Source organism: Oscarella lobularis, chromosome 1 (genome assembly GCF_947507565.1).
Source record: "Oscarella lobularis chromosome 1, ooOscLobu1.1, whole genome shotgun sequence".
Classification (NCBI taxonomy): domain Eukaryota; kingdom Metazoa; phylum Porifera; class Homoscleromorpha; order Homosclerophorida; family Oscarellidae; genus Oscarella; species Oscarella lobularis.
The window spans coordinates 339,144-366,422 of record NC_089175.1 but is presented as its reverse complement, the minus strand read 5'-3'; the positions used below and the strand labels follow the sequence as shown (position 1 = coordinate 366,422).

The 27,279-nt window shown below is 47.6% G+C and overlaps 10 protein-coding genes across 12 annotated transcripts; 5 read left to right on the top strand and 5 right to left on the bottom strand.

Moving 5' to 3' along the window:
* The first annotated feature begins 10 nt into the window (after nt 1–10).
* On the top strand, nt 11–1,380 carry LOC136193337 (arfaptin-2-like). Its single transcript, XM_065982225.1, has 2 exons — nt 11–958; nt 1,015–1,380. Exons 1-2 carry the CDS (start codon nt 50–52, stop codon nt 1,228–1,230), a joined length of 1,125 nt encoding a protein of 374 aa, XP_065838297.1. The 5' UTR covers nt 11–49; the 3' UTR covers nt 1,231–1,380.
* Nucleotides 1,284–5,756, bottom strand: LOC136193260 (oxysterol-binding protein-related protein 1-like). Its single transcript, XM_065982118.1, has 30 exons — nt 5,602–5,756; nt 5,417–5,545; nt 5,287–5,361; nt 5,108–5,219; nt 4,972–5,057; nt 4,841–4,917; nt 4,710–4,777; nt 4,592–4,659; nt 4,490–4,534; nt 4,357–4,430; nt 4,246–4,300; nt 4,087–4,188; nt 3,910–4,038; nt 3,751–3,847; nt 3,577–3,692; nt 3,464–3,520; nt 3,321–3,406; nt 3,188–3,260; nt 3,110–3,134; nt 2,950–3,059; nt 2,801–2,898; nt 2,712–2,745; nt 2,513–2,655; nt 2,373–2,451; nt 2,200–2,318; nt 1,958–2,141; nt 1,840–1,902; nt 1,729–1,789; nt 1,589–1,679; nt 1,284–1,535 (listed from the first exon to the last, which is right to left on the bottom strand). The coding sequence occupies exons 1-30, from the start codon at nt 5,662–5,664 to the stop codon at nt 1,433–1,435; spliced, it is 2,622 nt and encodes an 873-aa protein (XP_065838190.1). The 5' UTR covers nt 5,665–5,756; the 3' UTR covers nt 1,284–1,432.
* Nucleotides 5,757–5,759: 3 nt separating this feature from the next.
* LOC136193401 (checkpoint protein HUS1-like) lies at nt 5,760–6,779 on the top strand. The gene has a single exon (XM_065982298.1). It carries the CDS (start codon nt 5,779–5,781, stop codon nt 6,646–6,648), a length of 870 nt encoding a protein of 289 aa, XP_065838370.1. The 5' UTR covers nt 5,760–5,778; the 3' UTR covers nt 6,649–6,779.
* Nucleotides 6,780–7,231: 452 nt separating this feature from the next.
* LOC136193294 (uncharacterized) lies at nt 7,232–9,874 on the bottom strand. The gene is made up of 4 exons (XM_065982159.1): nt 9,710–9,874; nt 9,371–9,652; nt 8,872–9,113; nt 7,232–8,818 (listed from the first exon to the last, which is right to left on the bottom strand). The coding sequence occupies exons 1-4, from the start codon at nt 9,747–9,749 to the stop codon at nt 7,373–7,375; spliced, it is 2,010 nt and encodes a 669-aa protein (XP_065838231.1). The 5' UTR covers nt 9,750–9,874; the 3' UTR covers nt 7,232–7,372.
* A 52-nt stretch (nt 9,875–9,926) lies between these two features.
* Nucleotides 9,927–12,964, bottom strand: LOC136193312 (ATP-binding cassette sub-family E member 1-like). Of its 2 annotated transcripts, XM_065982188.1 has the most exons (19): nt 12,823–12,964; nt 12,648–12,769; nt 12,503–12,588; nt 12,226–12,441; nt 12,078–12,167; nt 11,979–12,026; nt 11,862–11,931; nt 11,708–11,804; nt 11,565–11,654; nt 11,395–11,516; nt 11,242–11,336; nt 11,118–11,175; nt 10,989–11,063; nt 10,815–10,933; nt 10,588–10,758; nt 10,456–10,538; nt 10,272–10,394; nt 10,098–10,209; nt 9,927–10,039 (listed from the first exon to the last, which is right to left on the bottom strand). In XM_065982188.1, the coding sequence occupies exons 2-19, from the start codon at nt 12,748–12,750 to the stop codon at nt 9,992–9,994; spliced, it is 1,806 nt and encodes a 601-aa protein (XP_065838260.1). In that variant the 5' UTR covers nt 12,751–12,769; nt 12,823–12,964; the 3' UTR covers nt 9,927–9,991. The 2 variants fall into 2 exon arrangements, with proteins under 2 accessions (XP_065838260.1, XP_065838252.1); XM_065982180.1 differs by having other exon boundaries at nt 10,989–11,175.
* A 378-nt stretch (nt 12,965–13,342) lies between these two features.
* LOC136193419 (uncharacterized) lies at nt 13,343–14,664 on the top strand. The gene is made up of 4 exons (XM_065982321.1): nt 13,343–13,912; nt 13,969–14,136; nt 14,212–14,319; nt 14,376–14,664. The coding sequence occupies exons 1-4, from the start codon at nt 13,673–13,675 to the stop codon at nt 14,583–14,585; spliced, it is 726 nt and encodes a 241-aa protein (XP_065838393.1). The 5' UTR covers nt 13,343–13,672; the 3' UTR covers nt 14,586–14,664.
* Nucleotides 14,595–20,332, bottom strand: LOC136193196 (inositol polyphosphate-4-phosphatase type I A-like). Of its 2 annotated transcripts, none has more exons than XM_065982044.1 (34): nt 20,029–20,332; nt 19,914–19,978; nt 19,767–19,854; nt 19,278–19,371; nt 19,144–19,207; nt 19,016–19,078; nt 18,875–18,959; nt 18,686–18,801; nt 18,469–18,579; nt 18,333–18,412; nt 18,232–18,280; nt 18,133–18,174; nt 17,882–17,985; nt 17,773–17,820; nt 17,641–17,718; nt 17,520–17,577; nt 17,360–17,462; nt 17,203–17,307; nt 17,025–17,139; nt 16,922–16,971; nt 16,752–16,867; nt 16,600–16,699; nt 16,472–16,536; nt 16,330–16,408; nt 16,172–16,278; nt 16,036–16,119; nt 15,857–15,980; nt 15,690–15,760; nt 15,581–15,630; nt 15,385–15,525; nt 15,232–15,329; nt 15,068–15,180; nt 14,859–15,013; nt 14,595–14,806 (listed from the first exon to the last, which is right to left on the bottom strand). In XM_065982044.1, exons 1-34 carry the CDS (start codon nt 20,291–20,293, stop codon nt 14,674–14,676), a joined length of 3,219 nt encoding a protein of 1,072 aa, XP_065838116.1. In that variant the 5' UTR covers nt 20,294–20,332; the 3' UTR covers nt 14,595–14,673. The 2 variants fall into 2 exon arrangements, with proteins under 2 accessions (XP_065838116.1, XP_065838124.1); XM_065982052.1 differs by having other exon boundaries at nt 16,330–16,399; nt 20,029–20,331.
* A 1,099-nt stretch (nt 20,333–21,431) lies between these two features.
* LOC136193411 (protein FAM181B-like) lies at nt 21,432–22,689 on the top strand. Its single transcript, XM_065982311.1, has one exon. It carries the CDS (start codon nt 21,474–21,476, stop codon nt 22,326–22,328), a length of 855 nt encoding a protein of 284 aa, XP_065838383.1. The 5' UTR covers nt 21,432–21,473; the 3' UTR covers nt 22,329–22,689.
* A 219-nt stretch (nt 22,690–22,908) lies between these two features.
* LOC136193357 (uncharacterized) lies at nt 22,909–24,365 on the top strand. The gene is made up of 2 exons (XM_065982248.1): nt 22,909–23,048; nt 23,098–24,365. The coding sequence occupies exon 2, from the start codon at nt 23,133–23,135 to the stop codon at nt 24,156–24,158; it is 1,026 nt and encodes a 341-aa protein (XP_065838320.1). The 5' UTR covers nt 22,909–23,048; nt 23,098–23,132; the 3' UTR covers nt 24,159–24,365.
* Nucleotides 24,156–27,216, bottom strand: LOC136193323 (electron transfer flavoprotein-ubiquinone oxidoreductase, mitochondrial-like). The gene is made up of 14 exons (XM_065982201.1): nt 26,731–27,216; nt 26,554–26,682; nt 26,356–26,508; nt 26,228–26,304; nt 26,093–26,174; nt 25,925–26,043; nt 25,800–25,877; nt 25,605–25,751; nt 25,486–25,551; nt 25,357–25,431; nt 25,249–25,299; nt 25,104–25,196; nt 24,889–25,045; nt 24,156–24,839 (listed from the first exon to the last, which is right to left on the bottom strand). The coding sequence occupies exons 1-14, from the start codon at nt 26,759–26,761 to the stop codon at nt 24,253–24,255; spliced, it is 1,845 nt and encodes a 614-aa protein (XP_065838273.1). The 5' UTR covers nt 26,762–27,216; the 3' UTR covers nt 24,156–24,252.
* Between the last annotated feature and the right edge of the window lie 63 nt (nt 27,217–27,279).

The following is a 27,279-nucleotide window of genomic DNA, read 5'->3' as shown; positions in this document are numbered from 1 at the left end:
CACAATCACGTGATAGCATACGGGCCCCGCAACAAAGGTCCTCTCAAAGATGGCTGAAGAACACGAACGCGAATCGGCTCCGTTCGACGAGACAACGTCGGAGAACGATCACGAGCCAATCGAAACGAGCCAATTCGGTCGTCTAGCAGTCGACGAATCACTCGAATTCACAACCGTCTCCCTATCGTCGGCTCCAGCGACGCAAAACTCGCCAGCGCTCGCTCGCAAGCCGTCCGTCGCGTCGCCCGATCCAGGAAAGGCGGCGGCATCGCTCGCCTCGTCGCTCGAAGCTCAAAGCGGCGTCGAAACGACGGAAAAGGGTTCCCTGGAAGTGACGCGTCCACGCTCCGCCTCGAATCGACTCGAATCGTTTCGCGACTGGTCGGTTTCGACGTACAAATTCACGCGTCAAATTCTCTCGGAGAAATTCGGTCGCGGCACGCGCACAGTCGACACCGATCTTCAAACGCGAATCGACTCCCTACGCGATATCCAGCGCAAATACGGCGACATTTTGCGTCTCGCGCGTCAATTGAACGCGCGTCTCGCCGGCGTCTTTCAATGCCAGCGCGCGCTAGCCGACGCCTTTTCGGAACTCGCCGCCAAGTCGGTGGACTTGCACGACGAGTTTCGCTACAACGGCGACACGCAGCGTCTCTTGCACAAGCACGGCGAATCGCTCGTCGGCGCGATCAATTTCTTCATATCGAATTTGATGACGTTGTGCACAAAGACGATCGAGGACACTTTGACGACGGTGAAGAGTTACAATGTGGCGCGAATCGAGTACGATGCCTATCGAACCGATTTGGAGACGCTGAAGAGTGGGCCATTGCGCACGGAAGTGCAAAAGACCAAGCTCGAGACGACGCGTCAGGAGTTCGAAAAGCAGAAGAAAAAGTTTGAGCAGTTGCGCGCCGACGTGGAGATAAAATTACAATTGCTAGACGAGAATAGGGTGAAGTTTAGGAAATAACTATTACTTATTAATTAATTAATACCGTTTCCTACTAGGTGAAGGTTATGAAGAAGCAACTCTTGCTTTTTCATAATGCTATCTGCGCTTACTTTTCCGGTAATCAGACGGGCTTAGAGGACGCGATGTCGTCGTTTCATATCAGAGTGAAGGCGAGTGAGGACAGTCGTCCGCCGTCGTTTCTAGAAGGGCAGCAGCGGCAACAGGAACAACAACAGCCGAAATCTACTGATAAAACTGCTGAGCAATCATGAAGAAAAAACTCTAGTAGCTGTGCGCGTTTTTTGGGTGATTTTTTGCTACTCGGTTGTTATGTTTGCTGTAATCAATGCAACGACGAATTATCTACGGTTGTTTTGAGGAAATTGATTTGACTCTATAGTAACTCAAACGTGTACCTGATACTATTTCTCTCTCTCTCTCTCTCTCTCTCTGCGCGCGCGTATTTTTCTTTGTTCAAAATATGTCCGGTGATCGTGAGAAGTCGCGCGACCAAAATTCGCCTGTGAATATCCAATCTGTCGCGTGCGTGTGTTCGTTCACTCCTTGCTTGAACCATCTACAGTGATAAACGCGTTCGTTGTGGTGACGGAAATGATGCGCGAGGTTTACTTTGGCGTCCATTCTTCCTTGTTTTCGTTCCGCTTGCGTCGTGCCGCTCGCTGCTTTTCTTCTAGGCGATGTTTCTCGTTTGCGGCCCCCTCTGAGAACAGGACATGTCTAATTTAACTCTACAGGTGCTGTGGTGTTACCTATATCTCCGTTTTCCATCAGACGAACGTCGGGTCTGAGACGAGAGTCCGTCGGAGCGATCTAGACAAAATAGCGATGTCGTCACCACACTAATTAGAAGATATACAAACCTTTTCGGCTATAGAAGGCGACAGTTCGTTCAGAGAAATAGCAAACGCTGTCAGTCCATACATCTATAAAAAAAGAACGGATTATATTATTACTATGATATCTATTGAAAGGAAATACTTGTTCGGCTTCGGGAGGCTTAGGAAATGCTTTCCAAAGTACGGAAAATCCGCCGGTAGCCTCTTTCGTGTCGTCGAAATCTCCTGACAAATCCAACGCACTTATTTCGTCAGCGCCTTTCTCCACCGGATAGCATCGCAACTCCTTCGTCCACTTTCCTCTCAGCACACACTTGACTTCATTTCTAAAACAGACGCTTCTTTGTACCCTAGTCCTATATCTAAGAGAGAACGCGTGCGAACCTCGGCGATTCGATGTACCCTTCAACGTTATGCGGATCACCTCCGAGCCATCCTAGAGCCTTAAAATCCATATGAGCCATGTGACCAGACGAGTGATTCTTGACGGTCACGAGGCCATACTATAAGTACCCACAACTCAGCAAAGAAAACGTCACCACGTCTCTTCTTTTTACCCTCTCAACCCAGAGCTTTCCAACTACGACGTTGTGAACTCGAACAGCGGGAGCGGTCCACGTGTATACTTCGTTGTATCTTATATCGAATTTAGATCATATGATGATCATGATATGAAGTCGATTTTTTTAGCGCTCACTTGTGAAGTTCGAGCGTGAAGCTGCCGTTCGGAGTCACCTCTAAACCCCGGCCCGTTAGCTTGAGCTGAGCTTGCATGGAGCCCCAAAACGTGAAGCCGTCGCCTTCGCAGTAAAAAGCTGTGATAGGCGGATGATGGCTAACCTAGAGAAAAAAAAACGAAAATCCTTTTCTCTCTCTCGCTCTATGTATGATTGGACCTGTTCAGCAACGACTCTGTATCCCCGATCGTCCCTAAATATAATACATACGATGGTGACTCGAAATAATTGAGAAAAATTCAGCGTACCTGTAGAGTTCGAATGTTTCGCCTAGAAGGGGATTAAACGGTTTGCACGATCTTTCACTAGAGCTGGCCAAGTGAGAATAGAAGAAGGCCGCAACGTACTACACAGGCATTGTATATAGTGTACATAGGAGAAAATCCGCCGTTGCTACTTTCGTTCGTTCAAGCGCATCCGCACAAGAGAGCGCTTGCTGCAAAAGTCGATCATACTCAAGCGTTTCGCAGATGCGCTGTAGAAACGTCAGCGGCTCATTGACGGTCACTAGCAATCAAAATAACGTATGCATCCTCTAGAGACGTCGCTTGTATTACCAGGCAAGGTGATTCGCGACAAATCCTACAAATAAAAGGTCTTAATTAAAAGAACTTCAGTTTATAATTTTAACGCACTTTTCCAATGCAGTGCTTCAGTACACTCCATATGCTATACTGTGTGGAAGGCCGCTGGACGGGCAATGCGTTTCTAATAGTAGATCATGTGCGTGGAGTTTAGTCAGCGTGTCCCCTATGTATTTATATATACCTGCGTGGTTCGAGTTGATGAGTCATATTTGGTCGGACGTGCGATTCGCCTTCGGCGTCAAAAAATTCGTCAGAATCGCTATCAATCTATATACACGAAGCGAAACGCATAGAACGACGTCTCAACTCGTGGAACACGCCTACCCTGTCTGGTTGCGCGCCCAATACGTCATCATTTGGTACGAGATTCGCTCTCTCGATCTAGATTCGAGTTTTTTGTTGATCGTCAATTATAAAAACGATTTTTGTTTCAATACCGCTTCTTGCACGTTCATCAGATTCATGCAATCGTTGAGCGAGCTGCGAAGTTCGGTCAGCACGTGCAGGGCTTCGCCGAATTTTCCGGAGCACTGCAAAAGAGTGTCCGCTTCACCTTTGCGAGAGAGAGAAGACGAATAAGATGAATTGGGGACTTCGCTTGTGCACCTTACCGTGCAGTAGGTGCTTATATGAAACGGGCAATTTTTTCACCAAGATATCGGCTTCGGAGACGCACTTTGAAAAAACCTGAAACTGGGCTTCGGTTTCCTAGAAGAAAAGACGCTGCAACGCGCGCGCAGAAACCGACCCCTCCCCCCCTGATTTTTTACTTTCAATGCCGTTCCCAACGTCTCGGAACTTTTTCGTCGCGATAGAGGTTCGACTGTTTCGTCCGATTCTAGGGCGAATGCACTGCGATTGGCGTACTCTCGATGTTCAACAAGTGCATTTATCCATCTCTGTTCGAAAAAGAATGACCATAGAGAGACTGCTACTATTATTGATACCTGACGATAGATTTGAATGTCTTCCTTATGTGTACTTGGGACTTTGAAAATTGTTTCTTTTTCGTCGGGGCCTCTCACGCTGAAAAGATCGTCGTCTTTTTTCTGCGCGAGAAGAGAGAAACGAATTTAGTTTTCTCTGTTATTTAATTAATTCCATACGCTAATTTCTGTTTGAAGAAGAAACTTGAAACCTTCCAAGTGCTTTCCGTCGTTTCTGCGGGGGGGAGAAAAAAGTGTAACAAAATAGAAATTGAAAAACGTTACGCCTACTTCTGCAAATACCAAGACAGCGATCCGTGATCCAACACGGCGACGACCGGTTTAAATCCGCGCAGAACGCGTTTCTAGAATGCAGGAATTTTTTTCTTTTCCCTCCCGTTTTAATTAAACTAAATGAACGCACCTTTAGGAGGAGAAGACCCTCAAATCTATAGACACGCTTGCAGATCTGCAAACAGTTTAAGCATTTTTTTGTATTTATTAATTAATTAACGTCTTGCTCTACTTTGTCACGAATTGATGACAGGACTCTTTTGATGTCTGCACTTTGCGCCAGGTCAGACGCCGTATGACCTAAAAAAAAACAGTTTATAATTTCACTCTCACTTAATTAATTAATTAACCGGCTCGATTTTTGAGCGTTGTGTCGGCTCCATTTTGAAGTAGAACGAGAACGGTTTCCTTGTGACCTCTAAATAAAAAGAAAACAAAAATTGCCGTAACTCTCTTGACGAAACACATGCACTCTTTTCACCGATACGCGGCATTGTGAAGCGGAGAATTTCCATTCGCGTCCGTGCAATCGATATTGGGCGAGCATCGAGATCGTAACTAATATATATCATCACGTGATCAATAAAATAACGAGGAAAAAGACATTCTCACTATGGAATTGACAAGGGAAGTGTCGTTTGCTGATGCCGCCTCTAGTAAGTCCAATTCTCCTTTTCTCGTAACAACCAGTTCGGCAGCTACACGAGAAAAAATTCAAAAATTCAAAAAAGTCAATTTTTCGTCGCACCTTCGAGTTTTTCTTTTATCGATTGTACGGCCGTGATTTCGACGGGTCGAAATCCGTCCGCGTTGATGAGACGAACGTCGGCACCGCCGCCAATCAGCAAGTCGACGATATCCTTAAAAATAAATAAATAATTTAAATTATTTATCTCTCGGATCGTGCGTTTTTTAATATAAACAGACTTCTCTTCCCGTCAGAGCGCATTTATGCAGAGCCGTGTCACCGGCGACGTTTTTCGCGTCCGGATCGCATCCGTTCTGAAAATTAGGAGCGTTGTCGGTTTCGCTAGATTTTCTTTTTCGCTTTTTTTACCTGAAGAAGAATCTCGACGATCGTGCGATGTCCGAAATAGGCCGATAAATGAATGGGAGACCATCCGCGATTCCGTTTGTTTCGACCGACGCAGTCGACGTTGAGAGTCGAGCACGTTTCGAGTAGATTCTGCGAATTGTCGCGAAATGATCGTACGGGAACGTGCGTTCGACGTTTTTTCGTACTCGAATGACGTTGTCGCTTCCCATTCTGGCTGCCCGAAGAAAAGTTTCCTCTATGTCGTTCATTTCGAGGACGAACGAAAGCCGCACAACTCTGCGGCGCCTCGCACTTGTTACTTGTTCGATCCTAAAGTTTAGCGCACGCTCCGCAGTCCCGTACTCATCCGAAACAGATTCATAATGCGATTCCGAGCGAAGCTAAGCGACGCTATAGCAATGCAACAGCTCACTCACGTCGCGACGACCGTCGCGAAACTCTCAAAGCACTGCTTCGTTCGTCTTACGCCGAGCACAATCCGTTTCGTCGGCGCCGAGACGTCGGGCGCTTCGGGCGGCTCGACCGTCTGGTGCGAATTGGACCCGACGAGCCTCTGCAACGAGTATCGCATCGAAGGACAAGGAGACGCGAACGAAATCGAACTCGAGACGATTCCCGGGCAGCTAGCGCACGCTATGCGCTCGACCCAGCAGAAAAACGCCGTCAGCGCGAAAATCCAACTTACACGAAAACACACGGCGTGCCTAACGATCAGCGTCGGATTTTCGTCGGCATACGAAAGCAAAGCGGCACGCGTCGTGTGTCACGACGTTCCAGTGACTGTCATGCGACGTCATCGTCGTCAAGGCAACGACGACGATGATAAAAATAACGATGACGTCACTTCTGTGCCACCAGACGTTTCCGCTCTCTTCGAGTTCTATTTACCCAAGTTTCGGACTTTTTTGGGTATAGTGGATCGGATGAAGAAATTGGCCAAGGACGTTGGATTGGACGTGAGTCGAGATGGGAGAATGACGTTGAAGATTGAGACGCTGCAGGTGTCTCTCTCGGCTCACTTTTCCGACGTGGACATTTGCGATGATGACGTTGATGTTGAGACGGAAGCTCGGGTGCAGCTGAATACGGGTCTACTGGTGCAGAGTCTTTCTGCTTTGCCTGGTGCTCCGGAAAGGGTTCGGTGCACTATTGGCAGCAGGGGTGTGCGGTTGCGCTTCGTCCAAGAACCAAGCGTTGTCATCGACTTATTTCTTCCACGTGTGCTCCATTGAATATATATTCAATGGATGATATCATATGTTTCCATTGAGATACAGTTTTACTGCACATGTGTAATGATGCACTTGATCGAGACGACAGTTGTGTGTAGCCGGTAGTAGTACTACTAATAATAATAATCATACAGTAGTCCTGATGAAGAGTCGCGGTCGCGTGCAAACAATTCTGCGCCAGAACGTCCCGTACCTTATTTGCCCTTTTCTCGGGCTTTACTGCGTACCAGAAAGCTTCTGAAAGCGATTCACGATGAAATTAGTCGTGTCCAGATACCGTTCGACGCAGTTTTTTAGGCACGACTCGGTTCTCGAGTCGAATTTGGAGCTCGGTTTGTCGATGCACTTCTCCCAGCAGATGTTCGTGAACTGTTTCGCCATTCCTTGGAATCGCGCCTTGCTCTCTTCCACTTGAACAAACTGTTGCAGTTCGTAATCCACTGCTTGACCGCCTGGATTGCTGTCAAACGACATGACGAAACACTGGAAACTGCAACCACGTGGTTTTTAGCGCGAGTTACCCCAAACGTCCCACGCATGCGTACCCCAGGATTAATCATGCGAAACATATCCGAACTTTCGATTAGGAGAGGAATTATTATCTCTGATCCACAAGAGGCACAATACCTATTTACAACACCATATAGGTACCTATTTACAACACCATACAATACAACACTATTTACAACACCAATAAGTGACCAAGTGGTCAAGGAAGTTCACTTCAACGAAAATACGTCTCAAGAAAATGCACGTCATGAGCGTGCCGAATAGGATGTCCTTCCTTCGCATCTATGTGCCAATTAATGCCTCCATGATTCAGGCGAGGGGGATAGTTAACTTGGGAATCTATCCCTGCCCAATCAAAATCCACAATTTTGACAGAAAAATCACGATTTATCAGAACGTTCACATCGCGAAAATCGCCGTGAACGTATTGCTTCTCTCCGCCCTCATTGTACAAGACCTCCAAAGCCTTTTCAACGGCCTTGTACGCTTTTTCCTCGTCAAACCAGTTCTCCTTCTCCTCTTTTGCATCGACGAACTGAACAAATTCTTCGTCGCATTTCTCCATGACAATCATCTTAAAGGGTCCAACATTTCTGACGCCATGGCATTTTGGAGCAATCCCGCGTTCCGAACAAAAATCGTGAACCTCCTTGCCATATCTTTCTTCGCTGAATTTGACGATGACCTTTTCAGCGTCTGCCTCTCCGTCCTTTGATTTCCAGTCGGAAAGGAACATCAAAGGACGTCTTGGAAATGCCGCCGTGAACTCGAGATCTTGCCCTTCGAAGACCCCATTAGCGGGCAGAGTGGGAGACAACTCTCTGGGCCGCTTCTTATTCTTATATTCATCGTAATGTTTCTTTTTGAGCTCGTGGACGGCGCCGCGCAACATGGAGAGGAACTGCTTTATAGATTGCAGCTTCGCTGTGGAGATATCGACCGAGGCCAAGCGACAGTAGCTCATCTTTTCAGCGAGACCGTCGCTTCCGTCCTCGACAATCGTTACGACGCCGTACAGGGAAATAGCGTTCCCCATGACAGTGATTGCGTAAATCGGAAAGAGTCCTCCTCTGTCCTCGTTGCCTTGGCCCCATTTTGGAGGAAGCCTATCTCGGTAATCTTCACAATACCTCAATACTTGAAAGAGAAGGTCGCCCGCAGTTAAAGTGTAAAATTTGCCTTCCATAATAACGTAGACGATTCCTTTGTTCCCGAGAATAGCTCCGTCAGTGCGATATTGTGCGGGACGTGATGATTTACGCTGCGATGTTTCCTTCTCATTGCTTTTCTTTGACCGTGAAGGTCGGGCGGCAGGTTGGGCGGCTGTGTCTATCGAAGCTCCTCCCAGTTCTAACTTGAGACCAATAGCTTTCGCCAAAATTGTGCAAACGCTAGTCATTAGACTATCCTCGTTCTTCTCTTCTTTTCCGCGACCCAATTTGAAGAGCTTTTCCGCACAACCCCAGGGAATCTCGTCAACTTCCGGTTTCTCAGCTCCTTTGTCGTCGCTCCACCACCACTTTTTTTTCATAGCGCTGCTGATATTCGCAAACAAATTGAAAAACAGAGGAGAGTGCTGATGAATCGCAAGTCTCTCTCGAAACTTCTGATGATGAGCAGGGATGGTTGCAGTAGCATGAGGCGACCTTCTATTCGTTGCCTAAGACAGAAAGTACTAAAGAACGCCTTACTGAAGATTCATGCAAGGATCACCTCAACAATAATATTGATTAGGTCTGACCGCCGCCGTGTCTGGCCGTCTTTTAGCTCTATCTCACAATAGACCTCAACGCCGTCGCCGAGCTTTGCCAACGGAATTTCTAGGTTGGGGGTGGATGCAATTTGGATAGCCTTGTTATCACTTTTCGATCGGTAACTCCAAGTGACCTTTGAGTCTGGTTCGAACTTGAATGGACACTCTATGAAGATGGTGTCAAGCTGGTTGAATACGAACCCTAAAACAGAAGTCAGAGAGGTTTGGGATTAGAGCGCGTTACAGTATAGATATGATATATTAGGGCACTTATTAGGTGTAGCATGCGATAAATTCACGTTCAGTTGCGTCACGGCCAGGGGTGCTCGAGCACGCGAAACTATTTTTTCGTGCAACAACTACAGTAATACGGGAGTGTAGCACGTAAGGCGATGACGCATCGGTACGCGCGAGGGACCTCGTCGCGACGAAACGTCGGGCTGCACAGTGTAGACTTACCTTCCTTCCCAAACTTTCGGTTTAACTTTTTCTTGAGTTTCTCCATCTCCTTCCTCATCGTTCCTATCTCCTCCCTCGACTCAAGGAGTTGCGCTATCACTTTGTTGAGTTTCGCTGCCAATATCGTCGTTCGCCTGGGTGCGATCTTCATCTTCTTGCGTTGAATCTCGCGGCGTTTTCTCGCACTCTTTCTCTTCGCTATCTTCTTCTTCGTGGCCGCGTCGATCGGCGGTTCTCTTTCGTCTCCTTCCGTCATCTCGACTTTCGGGCGCTTAGCGAGTACTGCAAACAAAACGCTAACCTTCAGAAGATAACTCGGATCACACACTAGCACTGTACCTTCACCAGAACCCTTTTGACCCGGCTTCCGCTTCACCATTGAATCGTTATAGGAAGAGAATGTTCGCGCATGCGCAACCAATAGTGTCCACAGGCCACGTGGAGAGGACGTGCGTCACGAGTTGTTTTCGAGAAAGTTCTTTTAGACCAGCCTTTTTTTTTTAGACCATACTTGGGCATAGGCGGTTCCTAGTGTAAATCTTTGGGGAAGAGATGCCAACCTCTCGTCTTCTATTTATTATTGGTCAACAACTCTACTTCCTTTGCACACCCAGTTCCTTTTTAGTCTTCCAGGAAAAAGAAGTTTCCTGACCTCTTCTGCTCAGTGTCCTGCGCACGCGCAATGCCAGATTAAATAAAAGATAAATACATTTTTCTGCTCTCACACCTTGACTGAGTTGAGTTTGTTGATTCGCGGTCGAAAGTTAGACGGATCGCGTCGAAAAGTAATCTCCAACAATTCGAGGAACTTATTCATTCCCGACAAAAGAGTCTGAGGGCTGCGCACAAGCCAAAAAATTAAAAAAGCAAAGAAATCATACTAGGAGACTATAGACCATACCTATTGGCTGTCGTCTTCATAGACGGCGTTCCGTCGAACACAATAACGCGATCGGCGAGATAGGTAGCCATAATGAAATCGTGCTCAACAACAAAAGCCGTCTTTTTCGCATGAAGAATAAATCTAAGAAAATAAACAATAAATAAATAAATAAATAAATAAATCCTAAAATTGTGTCGACTACCTCTTGATGACTTTAGCTGCATGGAGACGCTGTTCGGAGTCCAAATAAGCCGACGGTTCATCGATCAAATACACGTCGGCAGGCTAAAAGGTAAAATTCAATAAGATAAATGGATTATTTCTTCTCTCTCACCGTTCCAAGACATAGTGTTAGAGCGACTCGCTGCAGTTCGCCTCCAGACAAGTACCTCACCTCTTGATCCATAATGCTTTCGATCAACATTGGCTTCATGACGTCAGCAATGAACTGGGGATGAATGTAGGAGTCTCTAATCTTTGCGTGGAGCAGCTGACGAACCGTCCCCTAGAGAAGGAAGAAGAAAACGTGTGGAATAGAAGAAGAAATAGAAAATTATGTACATCGAATTTAGGACTGATTTTCTGTGGTTTGAAGCTGACCATGAGCCGAGGCACTTCGCCGCCGGAATCCGGCTTCAGGTGACCGGCGAGAAGACGAATCATCGTCGTTTTGCCGGTACCTTTATGAGAAATTAATGCGAGGGGAGGAGAAATCCTTTTTTGTTTGCATCTTACCGTTTTCTCCGAGCATTACAACGATTTCTGAGTCGGTGAATTCGCCTGGTTTTACGGTCAATTGAAACGATTCCCCTATGCATGTAATTCTAATTCTAATTCTAATTTTTTTTGATTTTTGTTTTCTGCCTCTTTTGACTGTCATCTCGGTGTATTCGTATCGTCTCATCTTTTTCACCTCTTCCTCCTAGCGAAAACTATTTTGGCACCGCGCGCGCGCGGAAGTGTGACGTCATTTTTTCCCGAGCTATACCTTGTCTGCTGTCTCGGACACTTTGAATACGAGTGCCGTTTCGCGAAATCGTAAATTCTCCGTCGGCACGAACCCGTCCAAAAAGACGTTAATTCCTTTTTCGAAAAAGATACCTCACTTTTTGAATGAGTGACGTCACCCCCTCCTGCATACCTTCTCTTACGCTAAACGGCAAAGTAACGACACCATAGGCACCCGGAACCCCATAAAGAACGCAAATAAAATCAGATAAATAATCCAGAACGCTCAAATCGTGTTCCACAACAATAACATATCTAGAAAAATAAATGATTCTTTTTAATTAATTAAAAGATCCTCCCCACCTATCAGCGCGGAGAAGACTACGTATGAGACGAGCCGCTTTCAGCCTCTGTTTGACGTCGAGATAGCTGGACGGCTCATCGAACATGTAGCTAAAGGAGAATGCTCATTTTGAAATCATTGAATATATCAATTGATGATTTACACGTCCGCCTTTTGGACGCAGACGACGCCAATTGCGAGACGCTGGAGTTCGCCGCCGGATAGGTCTTCGACTTTTCGATCGACGACCGCGGTCAAATCTAAGAGAACAATAATAAATAAATAAATAAATAAATAAATGAATAGGATTTGGTTACCTAATGCTTCGCACACTTCGTCAAATGTACCTGTGTCGTCTTTCCTTCTTATGATTTCTCCAACGGTTCCCTTTTTTTGGGTCAATTTATTCTTTTAAAAAAAACTCGATTTTGTACCTTGACAGCTTTTGGTATTTGGTCGACGTATTGGGGTTTTACAACGGCCTAAAAATGAAAATTCGTTTTTTTGAGAGTTCAATTTTTTAATCTCGTTACTTTCAAATTATCTTCCAAAATTTTCGTAAAATAATTCTGGAGTTCGGATCCGCGAAAGTAGGTCAAAATCTCTTGCCAATCGGGTCCATTCTATTTTTAATTAATTAATTAATTAATTAAATAATGACGAAGTTTTTCTTTTTTTTACGGAGAATTTTCCCAAATTCGGCTTCTGTTTTCCGGCGAGAATTTTCAACGCCGTCGATTTTCCGATGCCGTTCGTTCCGACGAGTCCGAGAACTTCGCCGGGACGCGGGGTCGGAAGACGATGCAATTTGAACGAATTCGCGCCGTAACGATGCGTCGTGTCCTTTTCCAAGTTCGACGGGAGATTGATGATGGATAGCGCTTCGAATGGGCATTTCTGGAAGCGAGAGAGAGTGGGGAGCACGTGATCGTCGGGAAGCGTGCGATTATTGGCTTACTTTTACACATATGCCGCAGCCGATGCATAGGGTTTCGGATATGAAGGCTAGTTTGTCCGTAGGTACGACTTCGATGCAGAGTTTGCCTAGAAAATTGCGAGTTCGGTGTCCGGTTGTTCGTTTCTGGGTCCCAATGGGACCTCACCCATTCGGACTACTGGGCAACTTCGTTTGCATTCTTGTCGGCACTTTTTCGGCTTGCACTTGTCCTTGCTCACGATGGCAATTCGCGTCAATTTCTCGGCCATGCTTCGTCTCTACCGCGCGCTAGCGTGAATGAATGAATGAATGCAGGGAATGAATGAAAATTTGCAAGCTACCGCTCTTTATATAGAACTCGATCTAACAGAAAAACTTTTTGTAGATTTTGATATTTTTGTTTCCGATCCACTTCGGCGATTTTCGCTATTCTTATTTCTATTTGTCGGCGTGAGCCCTTCGCCGGGCACGTACTTGACCCACTCCTCTGGCAATCCGGGCCGCCGTTTCTCCATTTCCACTTCGATATTGACGTCATCGTCGATGTCCGCCTCCGTGCACGTGACGTCATCTCGCTGAGTGGAAACAACAGAAACCGAATCTTCGTCGCAACCACGCCCACTTCGACGCCCTCTGCTCCACGTGCTCGCAATGGGATCGTAGACTCGCTGTTCGGCGTCTTGTATCCACTCTTCAAGACGCTTCTGCCGAAATCCGTGTGACGTCGACTCCTCTAAGTCAAACGAATCGCCGCCGCTCTGACGTCGTCGTTCGACCCCGCCCCCGCTATTCCCACTCCGCCTCCGCTTCCACACGACGACGAATAGAATCGTGAGTAGGACCAGCACGCCGAGAATAGCGCAAAAGACTATGAGGTAGATTTCGGCGTCAGACAAACCAGCCGAGTCGTCGCATTCGACGCAGCACAGCTTCAAGGGGCTCTCCACTGGGGAAACGCTGCTACGCCCACTTCCGGATGCGTTCCACCAGGACGAGCAGAGACCATCGCTGCAAGGCCGACAGGACGGAACTGAATGCAATATTTTAGTCTCGCGCGTTCATAGGCGGGTTTTTATGCGTTCACCGGTCGTGACGTCCATCTGACCATTGTGAATTGCGTCACTTAGCGTGCGATAGTGTTGAGGGGTTGCTAAGTGGAGTAGGGCTTGTTTGTCGCGCACGTTCTTCCAAATGGGATGCGGGTCGTCGAAAGCGTCGGCCACTGGAGCCATTCGTCCCGATGCAACGCTACTCGCCAAGCAGCCGGTCGACGTCGAAAAAGACGTCGCTCCACCAACAGAAAACGACATTGAAAACGCGCAAGAAACGAATGAGGCGACGACTGTCCAAAGCGCGGGAAGCACTCGATACGCCGTCTTCGATGTTCCCGTCGAAGAAAAGCCGCTCAAGCCTCCACCGAAACGTTTCGAAGTAATCGCGATATTTATGACGTACGGTATATAGAGTCTATTTAGCAACATTTCTAGAAATCCGAAGGCGGCAGTTTGACGTCGGAAAAACTCGAGGAAAAACAGCGAGCGGCAGAAGAGCGAAAGCAGAAAGAATTGGAGAAGAAGCGAATATCGAAACGCGATCGACTTCACAGAGACATAAGAGAGGCGAGAGAAATGGAAAAACAGAAGACCCTAGAAGAGGTAAGTAGATGAGTACAATAGACATACACTCGAACCCAAATTCGAAGCGTACGCGACTAAATCATTCGTTTATAGCTTGAATCGCGATTGGCTCAAGTTGAAAAGAAGAGAGAGGAAGCTCAACGAGCAATAATTAAAAAGCAGCGAGATCACGCTATTCACGCGCAAAGAGTCCGCGAAAAGGTCGTTAATTCATAACTAGCCACTTTAGAAATCACACCCCTCACATATACACATAGGCAAAGGGGCTAGTACTAAATGACAGTGGGATGGAAGACTTGGACACAAATTGGGCGGGGGAGAAAATCGAGCACGACGATCAGTACAACGTCGAAAGCGAGGAAGACGACTCGTGGGGAGACGACGACAATGAAAACAATAAAAAAGAAAAGGAACTGAAACTAGAATCTAGCACGCCTAATTCAAACAAAGAGGATTTTTTCACGTAGTTTTAAAACTCGGCTTCCTTAGGATTTAATTTGTACATTAAAAATAAAAGTGTGAAATATTTAATAAAGCTGTGTTGTGTCCCCTCTCTTACGTTTGAAGAGTCCTATACGTGCCTTCCGGCGGTCGAAACGATTTTGGAAGTACTCTCACCTGGAGGCCGTTGAACGCGTACTTTTTCTCGCCGACGTTCTTTTCCGCGTTGAGAAGTCGCGTTCCGTCGCTGCGCACGTAGAGTCGTTCGTTCGTTTCTTTTATATGGATTTTTTATTTACCTTCTCATCTGGTCGATCACCTGCTCGAAAAGATCCGGATGAAGGTTGTGTTCTTTGAGAAGGATTTGCGCTTGAGTGAGGGTTACGGACATCGACGTGCGATCTTTTGCCGATTTGCAGCTCGTTAGTCGTCCGCCGTTCATTTTACGACAAGCCTAAGATTATATATATAAATTGGGCCTACGCTCCATATCATCTTATGGACGTACCTCTGCACTAAGGGACAAAATTTCTATGTTTTTATTCTTTTTTGAATCGATGCTCTGTCGAAGTCGCTGTAGTAGTTTATCGATTGTTGGTATTTCTCTGCTGACTCGCGGTGCTATATGTTCCCCAATATATAAGAACTCTCTACTGTAGCCATTTTTCTTACAGTGGAGAGACAAAAGGTCTCGATACTGCTCGAAATAAGTCACCAAACGATTCAGGCTTCTCGAGTTGATGAATTCGTGCAAGCTATTGTCGCCAAAACTGAAAAAATAAATACTTTCCAGACGGCTAAAAGAAATAGTCGACATTTTCTCACGTGTCCGAAAGCGACTGTTCTTCGTTGACGCCCTGACTGAACGGAACGACGCAGAGACGAACAAGTCGTCCCTTTTGAAAATCCTGAGGCAGGAGACGAAATCGATCCGGCGGCAGAGGCACGGCTATTTGAAGGGACGATCTAGAATGAATGGAGCCTATGAGAACGCGATTCTAGCACGCTGGGAGAACCACACCTGCACCCGTTAATGAAAGGCATCGCTTGTGCATCGTCGCATTGGGAAAACTACGAGAGGCGGGTTCGAGAAAGCGAACGCGGGCGGGGTCTTTTCGGGTTTTTCTTACACTAAATGTTACGGTTTTATTTAGCTCTTCGATAGCCACGCAAAAGTCTTCGAGCATACCCATCTCATCACCTATAAAGAAGACTCTATATTAAATATAATTAAACGAAGAGATACTGTATTTAATGAGGGCACGTATGGAAGTCTCAAAAAAAACTGCACGCTTACCGTGTGTACTAAGTAGGCTTTCCCAGTGAGCCAAAAACCCGATTTGGGATAGCTGCTGAAGAAAGTGGACGTCGAAAAGACGACCTCGTATGTGGAGCATGAAACACGTCACAATGCCGGAGACCTGTAAAAAAAAAGACCTAGGCTCGCTTGTCTTCGTTTTTTGGTATCTCTTATACGGCTTGAGAAAGAATGACGTCTCGTCTGTGAGTTGGCCCGTGTAGTCCGCAACTGTATCCCGCTTGCTTCCACGCTTTTTCTTCCTAGAGGAAAAAAGGGTCATTATTGCATTAGATGCGCGAGAATCTCGTCCACCTGAAGGAGAAGCAGTTGTAAACACGTTTTCACGTGTTTGACAATTAGTTGGACTTCGGCTGCAATCCTTTGCGTGTGCTCCGATAGATGGTCGTGCCAAGAGTCGGCTAAGAAGGGCAACATCGTCATAAATCACGACTAAAACAATTTTAACTTACTGATTCCGTGTCTCAGCTGCGAGAGAGCGTCCACTTTCGATTCCACGGACATGCAAAGCTCGTGCACATTCTGACAAAACTTTTTCAAGAAATTGGACGAGGAAAAAAAAGAGCGGATAGACGCGCGCGCATAAGGACGTACGAGATTGCAATCCATTGCGGCGCGAATAAAGTTTTGACCGTCCCAAACCCATTCATTCGGTTCAGCTAAGAGGAAGAGCTCTGGCTCTAGCTACGTGCGTAGGGTCGTGTGTGTGTGTGTGGCTTTACTGTCTCTTCCTCCTATTGTTCTTCCATCGATTATGCCAATTGCTGTCTCTACGGCCGAAGACACGAGCGGAGTTTCGCACAGCGTCTTCAGCTCGTCAATCTGGGATTCAATAAGATTCCTTTTCGACTAATTTAATCGATTGCCTGCTCACCTTTTCGCGTAGAACGCTCATTGCGTCGTTCATGGTAGGGACGGAGCACTGGCTAGCCGCTGAAATTAGAGTCTTGATAGCGTCGTCTATTCTGGCTTTCAGTCTCGCAGAAGCCTCTGAAAAAAAAAGAGAAGCTGAAAACGAGACATGCAAAAATTCGGACTTTCTACCTAGAAAATGTTTCACTTCTCTCGTTCTGCTATCTGATTCGATTAGAGACCTATAGAAGAAGAAGTTGAGAATCTTGAGACGGGGGGAGGGGGGATCTCGCACCATCCTTTTCCGTCTCTGGACGAATTAAAAATTCGCTTGAGACCGCCCTGTTTGAATTTCAACGAATGGGCCGCCGGAGCGCCAATAGTGACGATATCGTAAATGCACGTCTTGTCTAACAATGTCGCATTGGGGAGAAGAAATAAACGCATGCACACACACACGAGAGAAAAAATACCTTGATCCGTATCGTCAACGACTTGAAGTCTTTGCACGTGTAAATTGGTCGCGACTAATTGTAGCGTCTGCGACGCTTTCGCTTTGCTTTGTTTGAAGGTGGACTCTACAGTGCAATGGTATCTCTACATAGGCCTTTTCTCTCTGTCTTGCTATACCCTTGTACTGGTCTAAGTCCACGGAAAGGTCTTTGTAATACGTTACGACGTCTACGTGCTCTTGCTGGATTTCATTTCGTATGGAGTCCCACTCGGAGTTGAGCTATGTGACGCGTCAATTTTTTTTACTGGGACCCCTCACTTTTTTTTATTTACTTACGTGAGACAGTTCTTTGAGATCGTCAATGCGTTCCTGCTCTTCTCGAACGAAGAGATTGCTAAGAGAAAGAGAAATCGTAAACTATTTTTCGCGAGTGTTTATAGCTATGTGTTTTCGCTACATTAGCTGTTTGGGAACTGTCCAATTGTAGAGACTTTCTCCCATCACTTCGCATACTTTCAACTGAGCTGGACCCTTTCTATATGTATAAGCAGTGTGGGGAAAAAATAAAGACAATTTCACTCGATCACACTTTGTTTGAAAAACGTAGTGGCGTGAAATAGAATTGCTAAAGAGGCCCCTAAGAGAGAGAAGGAGAGATTTTCAAGTAGAGAACGTATCTATTGTATCTAATAGTGTACCTAAACAAGGCTTTCGTTCCCTTATCATTGGTGACCACACCACCAATTTTCTCTGTCTTTGATCTCTTCATTCCTTTGTCCTCCACGACGGGAAGAGTTTCCGGCTAAAAATGAATTAGTCAAAGGCGAAACGAAACAATAAAGTCAAGAGAATCGCGCTGTGTATCCCTTTTCACAATAGAAGCAATCGTCAATTACAATTATTTTGGATACACTTATGATGCCCCTGACTTCGAAATGAAGACACTAACAATAGGCGAAGAAAATCGACGACGCGAAGGAGGTGAGACAGTCTACAAAAAAAAGATTCTTACTTTATATATATATATATATAAATCTATTGTAATTACCTTCCAAGCTTGGACAGTTACATAGCCTTTGACGGTATCAGAATCGAGTCTTTTGCAACATGATTGCATAAGTGTGACATACGAGATTTTTGCTACAATACCTGAGCTCTCGCGTGACTGACTGTAACGCTGCCGTAATAATTTCATTGATATTGAAATGGGCGCTACCGAGCAAGATGGGCTGAAAAAAACACAGAATTCAAAAAAAGTCAACGTGATAATTAGAGGACAGCCTACTTTCAAGTTCCACGAACTCAGACAAAATATGCGCACTTGGAGTCGAGTTATCATTGATATCATTCCGGTATAAAACGTAATATTGGGCGAATAATGAGGCGTAATAGAATCCTGTTCAGAGAAGAAGAAAAAATACATATGTTAATATTGCGGTACTGGATAAAAACCACCCCCATTAGCGACCCATCCGCGTTAATTAATTATTTAAAGAACCCACCTTAACTACGTCCGTCTCCGTGTGCTTGAGCCAAGTGCTCTCCGGCGGCGTAAGAATGCTCACTTCCGCATATGTTGACAATGCAGCGGACGCGGGTAAAGATAGACCAGAACACGCTGAAGCCAGAAAACAGGCCCAAGTGAGCACTACTAATTGGTTCCACAACTCAAACGTTTATGCGTCTCTTACAAAGAGACAATTCTAGTATGGTAGCCGTGTAATTGTCCACTTCCTGTCCGCCGTCGACCACATCCACTACAGCATTCATAGAGCTCTAAAAGCGAACGCTTCCAGACGATGCACTTTGCATGACGATAACGTATAACGTACGAGTTTCTTTTCTCTATTCACGCTAACGTCGGGACAGTATGGATATTCACTAGTCAAGGGATCCTACGCACGTGGTGGTGGAAGTTATTATTATTGATTGATGTTTGTCTAATGGGCGGGGACAATACCTTTCCGGTCATTGTGAAAAGCTTCTGACGTAGAGTTGCCATGGATGAGCGAAGCTCTTCGTAACTAAGGAGGGGAGGGGAGGACTGACTCCACAGGGACCCGGGAGACTGACTGGGAATTTCGGGGGTCACACCTGGATCGTTTCAAAGTGCTCGTCCACTCGTCGCGATCCTTATCCGACGAGCAGCAAAACGAGTGCTGCTCGACAGCGCTACCGTCTTCGAATACTAAGAAAATGGACGCATGTGCATTATGGAGAGATCGCGAGGACGCGAAGGAAATAGCAGCAGAAGCGGCACAACATCGCGAAAACACGTAAACAGAGTCGCGCCACTACCGTGGAGATCGTCGCCCGCCACCGCCACCGGATCTGGAGCGATTCAGACCGGCGCGTGTCTGTCGGCGAGATTCCCCTTTTTTTTTCAGGATGGGGCCCCACCGCCCCATTTGGCCTCTTCTATATTTAGTTCGAGACGAGCGAAGCCGTGCTGGAGGGATCCCGCGCCTTCCTATTAGGGGGTCTCGCGATTCGATAACGCGCGACGACGGCGGCGGTGATTTTCAGTCATTTTGCCGGATCGGCTCCGCGCGTTCCCCGAAAAGCGTCTGATTTTCGACTTACGAAGCAGAAAGGCGTGTTTTCGTTCATTCGACGGGTCGATGCGCACCTTGCATCGCTCCAATATGAAAGCGCCGTAGGGAATCGAGTCCTAATCGCAAACGAAGGGGTCCCCCTGCGTTCGTTTTCGGTTTTGCGAGCGTTGTTTACTTTATCAGACGTTTTTAAATAAAAAAGAATGTTCCCCTTGAGACGGAACCATCGTTGTACATAATCTAGGGGCGTTCGTTCGAAGGAGAATCGAAGGAGAAGGCGTGAAGCTTACTCGGTCGTCGAAACAGCTTGTCCTTTTCGCGTAGAGACAGAACTCCCTCCTTGTCCGCGTCGCCAGCGCAATCGAGACCGTAGAGAAACAGTTCCTTTTGGTTGAATCTCATCGCTTCGAGAAAATCGGGGGGTGTGTCTCGAGTGATATCAACGAAAAAATCGTCGCGGAGAACGCGAATGGCGTGTAGTGGGCTTAGGGACGAGTTGTTCGAGTGCTTGAAGGCGAGCGATTGCGTGCAGAAGGTCCGATTTTCGCTTTCCATTCCATCGTTCGACGTTTTGGCTCGTTTTAGATGAGCAAAACGCCGCGCGAATGCGCCAAGTGGGATAGTCCCGGCGTCGATTCGTCTTGCCGAGCCATAGAAACGGCCTTTTTCGAGTGCAAACGTTCCCTCGTAACCGCGACCAGTAAAAAACTCGAAGCGTGACGTCACGATTCTTTTTTACAGCTCGACAATCGCCAACGCTTTCGCGGGAAAAAGGGATATTGAAAAGAAAAATGACTCTTTTCTTTTTTTTTCTTTTTGCCGTACATGGGCATGTACAGTGTCTGTACCGAGTAGAGAGGGTTTTCCTGCGAGGTCGAGATTGCATCTCGTTGACTTTTTAGCTAATAAAATTGGAACCAGGATTTGGGTTTTTGCATGGGCACGTCCGCGAGCGATAATCGGTCCTAGTGCGCGAACAAAGCGATGCTTCAGCGTCTGTGTCGCCCCGAACCATTAGTAGGATCGCCGTGTCTGACTCGCGTTGAGGCAGACGAACACCACGTTGGCAACATGTCCATCTCATGGCTTCTGTTCCAACTGCGTTTCGTCTCGCGGGTAGCCAAGGGACTCATTATTAGTCATTGGGAGGGCTCCCCTGCTTCGACCCATGACTCGCGCGGCGGCAAGTGTCGGCATGCACTGTCCGCGTCCGGCTATAGAGCGGCTTCTTTTTTTCCTCCCCGTGCGTGATACGCGTTTGAACGCAAGCGATACGATTTACACTGCTTACGACACCGTTGTGAGATCACGTCCACGTTTTTGACCGCTTTTATGCATATTGGTGCGAGGGTTTTGGTTCTTGTTTTCGACCGCCGTGCGCGGGGGCGAGCGAAGGTCAGCGCTAGGCTTTCGCCGAGCCTGATGAATGAATAGACTAACAAAGTGGGTTCTGCTGGACGCTGACTCCGATGGGCTCTAATTCAATCGTTCAATTGGTTTATGCATCGTTCGGGGCTAAGTGCGTGGGACGTGTCTTTCTAAGTCACCACTGCCGACTAAAGAGCGGCACGTTAGTGAAAAGCCAATCAGGACCCACCGCCCACTAATTATAGAATATCTCTCAACCAGCCGCTCTTCCTGACACCTCCCTATAAAAGGAGACACGTCTCGCTTCAGATGTCATTGTCTCCTTCACCCTAACACGTCTCGAGAATACACTGACACCTTTCCCATAATGCCTGAATCGTCGTCATCCGTTGTGGCCGATGCTGGAAACTCGCTACTCAATTTCGTCAACGTGGCGTCCAGTAACATCAAGTTGGCAATGGATCGACCAGCCAAATCTCGACGAAAGGTCAACCATCGCAAGTACCTACAAAAACATCTCAAAATGTCGTCGACATCGTCGTCATCGTCGACGTCAGTACCAGCAAAGCCAAACACGATTCTTCATCTACCGTCGCCGTCTCAGTACCAGTGGCCCGTGCCGACACCGCAGGCGGCTTCGTCGACTCGTCGCGTTACGCCAGTACGACAAGCTCCCGTCCGTCCAACGAGACTATCTTTGGCGTATCCCGATTCGGTTTCAACGAATTATGTCCGCCATCATCCCTATGCAGCACCGTTCAAGAGAGCCGCCGCCTCGTTGTCGTCGCAACCTAATAACCAACAGCCCGCCTGTTCGGAGGCGGCCGATACGCTCTGTAATGTCATTGAGGCATTAGACTGGTTGGACAGCGACTTGACCGATTTGCTCGACAAATGGTCCGAATCGGATGGCACTGCTTCCGAAACTGGTTCAACGGGAAGCTATATGACACCGTCACCCCTTTCCCAACTGTCTGACAAGGGCGCGACCGATCTATTCGGTTCGGATGAGATCGACACGGACGCACTGTTCGATCTTCTTCAGCCGGAAATCGCCTCCGTTCCTACTGCCGCCGACGCGACGATCCCCCAGTGGCAACCCGCAGCGACGTACGACTGGGACTTACTGACTGGCGGCGTTGGCGTCGACGTCGGCGCGACGAAGCCGCTCAGCCATTTCGGGCCGTCTGACTCGTCGTTCGCCTCGTGTCGATTCCAGTGAACACGGATGCAGGTCAATCCGTGGAAACTTCGACTAACTAGCGTTAATTCGACTTAGCGAGAGAGAGAACAGGAGAGAAGACTTCAAATCGACAAGGGTCCTTCCTGCCTTTTTAACCAAAAGGAGGAGCCGCCGTTTATATATACAGAATACATGAGAGACGACTTTTGCGGTTTCTTTATATACTTTATGCACACGTCGTTTTCTTTTTTTTTACAGTAGATACTTCGAACCGACATACCGTATGCTAGCCATTTCGGTATCGTTCGAGCAGCTCACTTGCCTTTTTTTCTATACTTTACTTGCGGTACACGAATCGATTCGTGTGGCCCCGCTTTGAATAAACGGTTAATGAATTGAATTCGATTTCGTGATTAGCGCAAGCGCCGGGGACCTCTAAGCGCGCCGCTCGTCGGCGCCGACGTAACGGCACCGCCGTGCCCACATTAGACGCAAGCGCGAAACCGATTAAGAGACGATGAGAACCTGATTGTTTTGAGGAAGTAAAAACTTGACGTGGACCCGCCTAGGGCGGAGCTCTCCCTATACGGATATGACCTCAGCTGCGCGTTCGCGGTCGCGGGAAATTCTACGTACACGAAACGTCAACGATTTCGCGCGATTTTTTTGTGGCGTCAATGGATCGGCAAATCAGTTCGCACGTCTCGACGCGCCGTCTAGCGCGACGAGTCGACAAAAGATCACGACCCGCGAACTGAGGCAATAAACACGCGGCTCACTCGTCTGTTTGACAGTCAGTGTTTGCTAGATGCCACAGGCCATCGACGCTCGGGGCGCAAAGACATGACGATGAATTATTTTCCCTATCCCGATTGTTCTTACTACCCCGCATTTCCAGGCGGCCAAGTCGACGTCGTCGATCCCGCCGCCGCCGTCGTTTCGATGACGACGTCGCCCGAGTGGCACACGGCTCACTCGCTCGTCAATTTTATGAAAGCGGCGGCGGGAAACTTGGAGATACTCCTGCGACGACCGCGCAAGTCGCGTCGCAAGGTCAATCACAAGAAGTTCATCGACAAGCAGCTCAAGCGTCGCTTGAACAAACTCAAGGCAATGGGAAAGAAGCCGAACGAACTCTCGTCGTTCTGCTACTCGCCTATGACGAGCGACGAAAACGGGCGATTTTTCGCGTGGGACGCCGACGTCGACGACGAAGACGACGAAGACGAGGACGTCGTCGACGAAACGGCGGCGATTCCAAAAATCGCCGCCGCCGCCCCTAGCAAACGCCAGCTATCGACGCGAGCCAATAAATCGACGACAATGACGGGGGGATCGACATCGGGACGATGCGCCCGTCGTCAACAACAAATCTATCAACCGCCGCCTAGCGTGCCTCCTCCTCCTACACAGGGGATGTACGCAGGTAGCGCGGGCCGCCACCAGGCGGCCTACTATCCACCCCCGCCATCGGCATCCCCAATGATGATTCGCAGTTATCCTACCCCCGTTCAGGCTTCCGTTTTACCTGTGCCCCCGTTACCGTCGCTACCGCCGCCGCCGCCGCCGCAGCCTCAAACTATAAGCGGCGGCGGCGGCGTTCGTGTTCGTCGCTACGGCTTCGACAATCTCGCCGATAACGACATATGCACGGCGTTCGGCGACGACATTTTCGATCTGCTCGAAGCGTTCGTCGACGGCATGTCGGACAACAGCGATTCCGGCTATAGTATATCGGAGAGTTCGCTCTACTCCCATCTGGCCGAATCGCCGCCCACGGCAATCGCCACTCTACCGCCCGCTTCGACTCTGTGTCTGCCGCCGCCGCCGCCGCACGAAGCCGTCGCCGTCGCCGAAGCGCAGCCGTGAGAGAAAAAAAATCGGATCAAGTGAATTGATATAGAAAACGCTGTATACAGTATTCGTGTATGTATGTATGTATGTATGATATCCCCTACCCTCGCTACATTCCCCCGTACGCTGGACCGCCACCGGGCTCCGGCACCACCCAATTGATGTTCTGCGACGGATCCTTGATGTCGCACGTTTTGCAGTGAATACAATTCTGTGCGTTAATTTGTAAGCGCTTTTTTCCGCCGCCGCCGCCGCCGCCGCTTTCTTCATCCTCAACGAATTCGTAGACTCCAGCCGGACAGAATCGCTGTTCAGGTCCGTCGTAGACGACGAGATTTCGTTCGACGGGAATTTCGTCCGATTTCAACGTCAAATGAGCCGGTTGATCGGCTTCGTGATTCGTTCCCGTCAATGCGACGGACGCTAAGAGGTCGAATGAAATTTTCCCGTCCGGTTTGGGGTAGTCGATTGCTTGGCATTGGGACGCCGGTCGAAGAGCGGCGTAATCCGGCGCGCCGTGACGAAACGTCCACGGTTCCCTGCCGCGGAGGAGATAGTAGACGATTCCCGTGTACGCTAAGCCTCCGTAGAGACCGAGAGGCGTGTGGAACGACGGTCGAACGTTGCGTACCGACTTCAGTTCTTTCCATACCCAACTATTCTTTACTTTTTCCTCGTAATTCGTAAGGTAGAGGCCTGGCGCGATGCTCAAAGGATACGAATACATATTACGGATGCTGTCTACCTTTTTGCGATTCGTTTTCGAGCGCTTCGAAGGCGCTTTCCGCCGCCAGCATTCCCGTTTTCATCGCCGTGTGCGTTCCCTTGATTTTCGCCACGTTCATGAAGCCCGGGCTGCAGCCCATGAGAACGCCTCCCGGAAAGGCCAATGTAGGAAGAGACTAAGGAATAAAGAATACGTTTGTTCAATGATGAATTTTTCTTCTCTCTCTCTCTGACCTGAATACCGCCCTCATTTAGTGCTCTAGCCCCGTAGGCGATTCTATTGCCTCCTTCTAGTGTACGACGAATCGAAGGATGATGCTTCAATTTCTATATATATATTCTGTACTACAATTTACATAACTTTCCTAATGATATCTACCTGGAATTCCCTGTACGGACTGATGTAAGGATTAGAATAATTCAAACCGACCTAAATCCACATAAGCTGCTATGAGCAAAGCTAACAACTAGCCCTATACATACATACAACGTATCCTAAGGAGACCAATGGCTCGTTTTCATCCAGATGATACAAAAACGAACCAGCATACGTTTTGTAGTTCTAGAACAAATGAAGTCTACGGGTATTGATTATTAATTTATTATCTATACATACTGCTGGCCAGCCAACTGTATGTTCTATTCTTCCCGGTCTATGATTTTCGGGACGGATAGACCAAAGCTGGGATCCAATGTAAAGCGTCATTTATACTTGGTTCGCAATTATTTTCTAACCTCTTTTAGACCAATTCCGTATGTTTGATGTTGGGAATTGGCTCGCAGGTCGAATTTTTGGACGAGTTGTTTTGTGAGATGACCGTGACATCCTTCCGCGAAGAACGTCACTTTGGAGTGAAGTTCCATTCCCCTCTCAAACGCCGCCTAAAAATCACAATCATTATTCTCTTGAAAAAGAAATTGTGGACTGACCTTTGGTGCGCCATCCTTTCCTATTCCTACATCGGCTGTTGCCACGCCCTTCACACTGCCATCATCATGATAAAGTATCTGAAATTCGTGCTAAATGAAAGTCAAGGAAATAGAGGAGTGCTTACCTCACTGGCTGGAATTCCCGTATAGATTTCCACGCCAAGTTCTTCAGCTTGATCTCCAAGCCACTTGACGACGTTCCCAAGCCGGACGACATAGTTGCCATGATTTCTCATCGGCATCCCTAAAAAATATATAAAAATTGACAACGCTAAAAAAAGAAAACGCGTTACCTGGAAGAATTGGTAAAGGTATGCGAGATTTCTCCGTCAAAAATCCCATTGTGTCTTCAGTGACAGGAGTATGCAGGGGAGCCTTAATTAAAAAAAATAAAAATTATTTCTCTCTTTGTCCAAAGATGAACTCACCCCTTTCTCTTTCCAATCAGGTATCAATTCGTTCAACGATCTAGGTTCCAAGACGGCTCCAGACAGGGTATGACCTCCTGAGATAAATACACGTTATGAATCCACTGATCGTTTTGATGTCTTCCTGCCTAGTTCCGGTGCTTTTTCTACGACGCAAACGCGAATTTCCTTTTCGGCGTCCTGAGCGAGTTGCTTGAGTCGAATCGCTGCCGAAAGGCCGGCTGGGCCGCCTCCGACGATCAGGACGTCTGTTTCGTCTTCGACTCGTTCCATTGAAATGTCTGTGGGAAATGGAAATTTTCGTTTTTCGTTCGGCGATCGTTTACCTTTCCATCTGGAGTCGTCTTCGCGTGGAAATATTGTGTAGTGAGTCGTTATTTTAGGTGTTGTCGACGATTGAGCGCGTTCGCGTAAACGTACGAGCGATGGAAGGCGTCGAAGCCTCAAAAGGGGTCCTGTTTCCAATAAGATAATGTAAATGCGTGTCGTGGAGCGTTACTGACGCGAGCGAGTGAGCGGTGCCGGGGAAAACATCGCGTTGGCGAGTTTGGGGGAGCGAATCGGGAGAAAGGTCGTTTCGCATACGGGTGACAAAACTACTACTTCCCGTATCGCTACAATCGATGTCAACACAACATCACTACGAGGCCTTGCGGAAAGCGCGTATAATAGAACGCGCACGCGAAGCGAAACAACGTCAACAAATGAATAGAGAACTAAAGGAAAAAGAGAATCCTTCTGCTCAATCGTCCTCCGTCGCCGCGACAGGAGATTCGGAAGTGGACGGAAAGACGGTCACGGTGAAACAGACGAGCAAAAATCAAGGAACGCAGACTGTTGCGAGTTGTTTTAATTGATAGACATGTTATCTGTTACCGGTATCTAAGATCTACAGCACCACCTCTCACGTGACTCGCCGGCACACGTAGATAATCGTTGACGGCCGATTTGCCAGATTTTCCTTGAATACCTTATACACATTACTAGAGTGCGGTGATACCGCAAGGCCATCACTCGCTGTATGATGAGCTAAAGGTTGGCTACTCACTGTC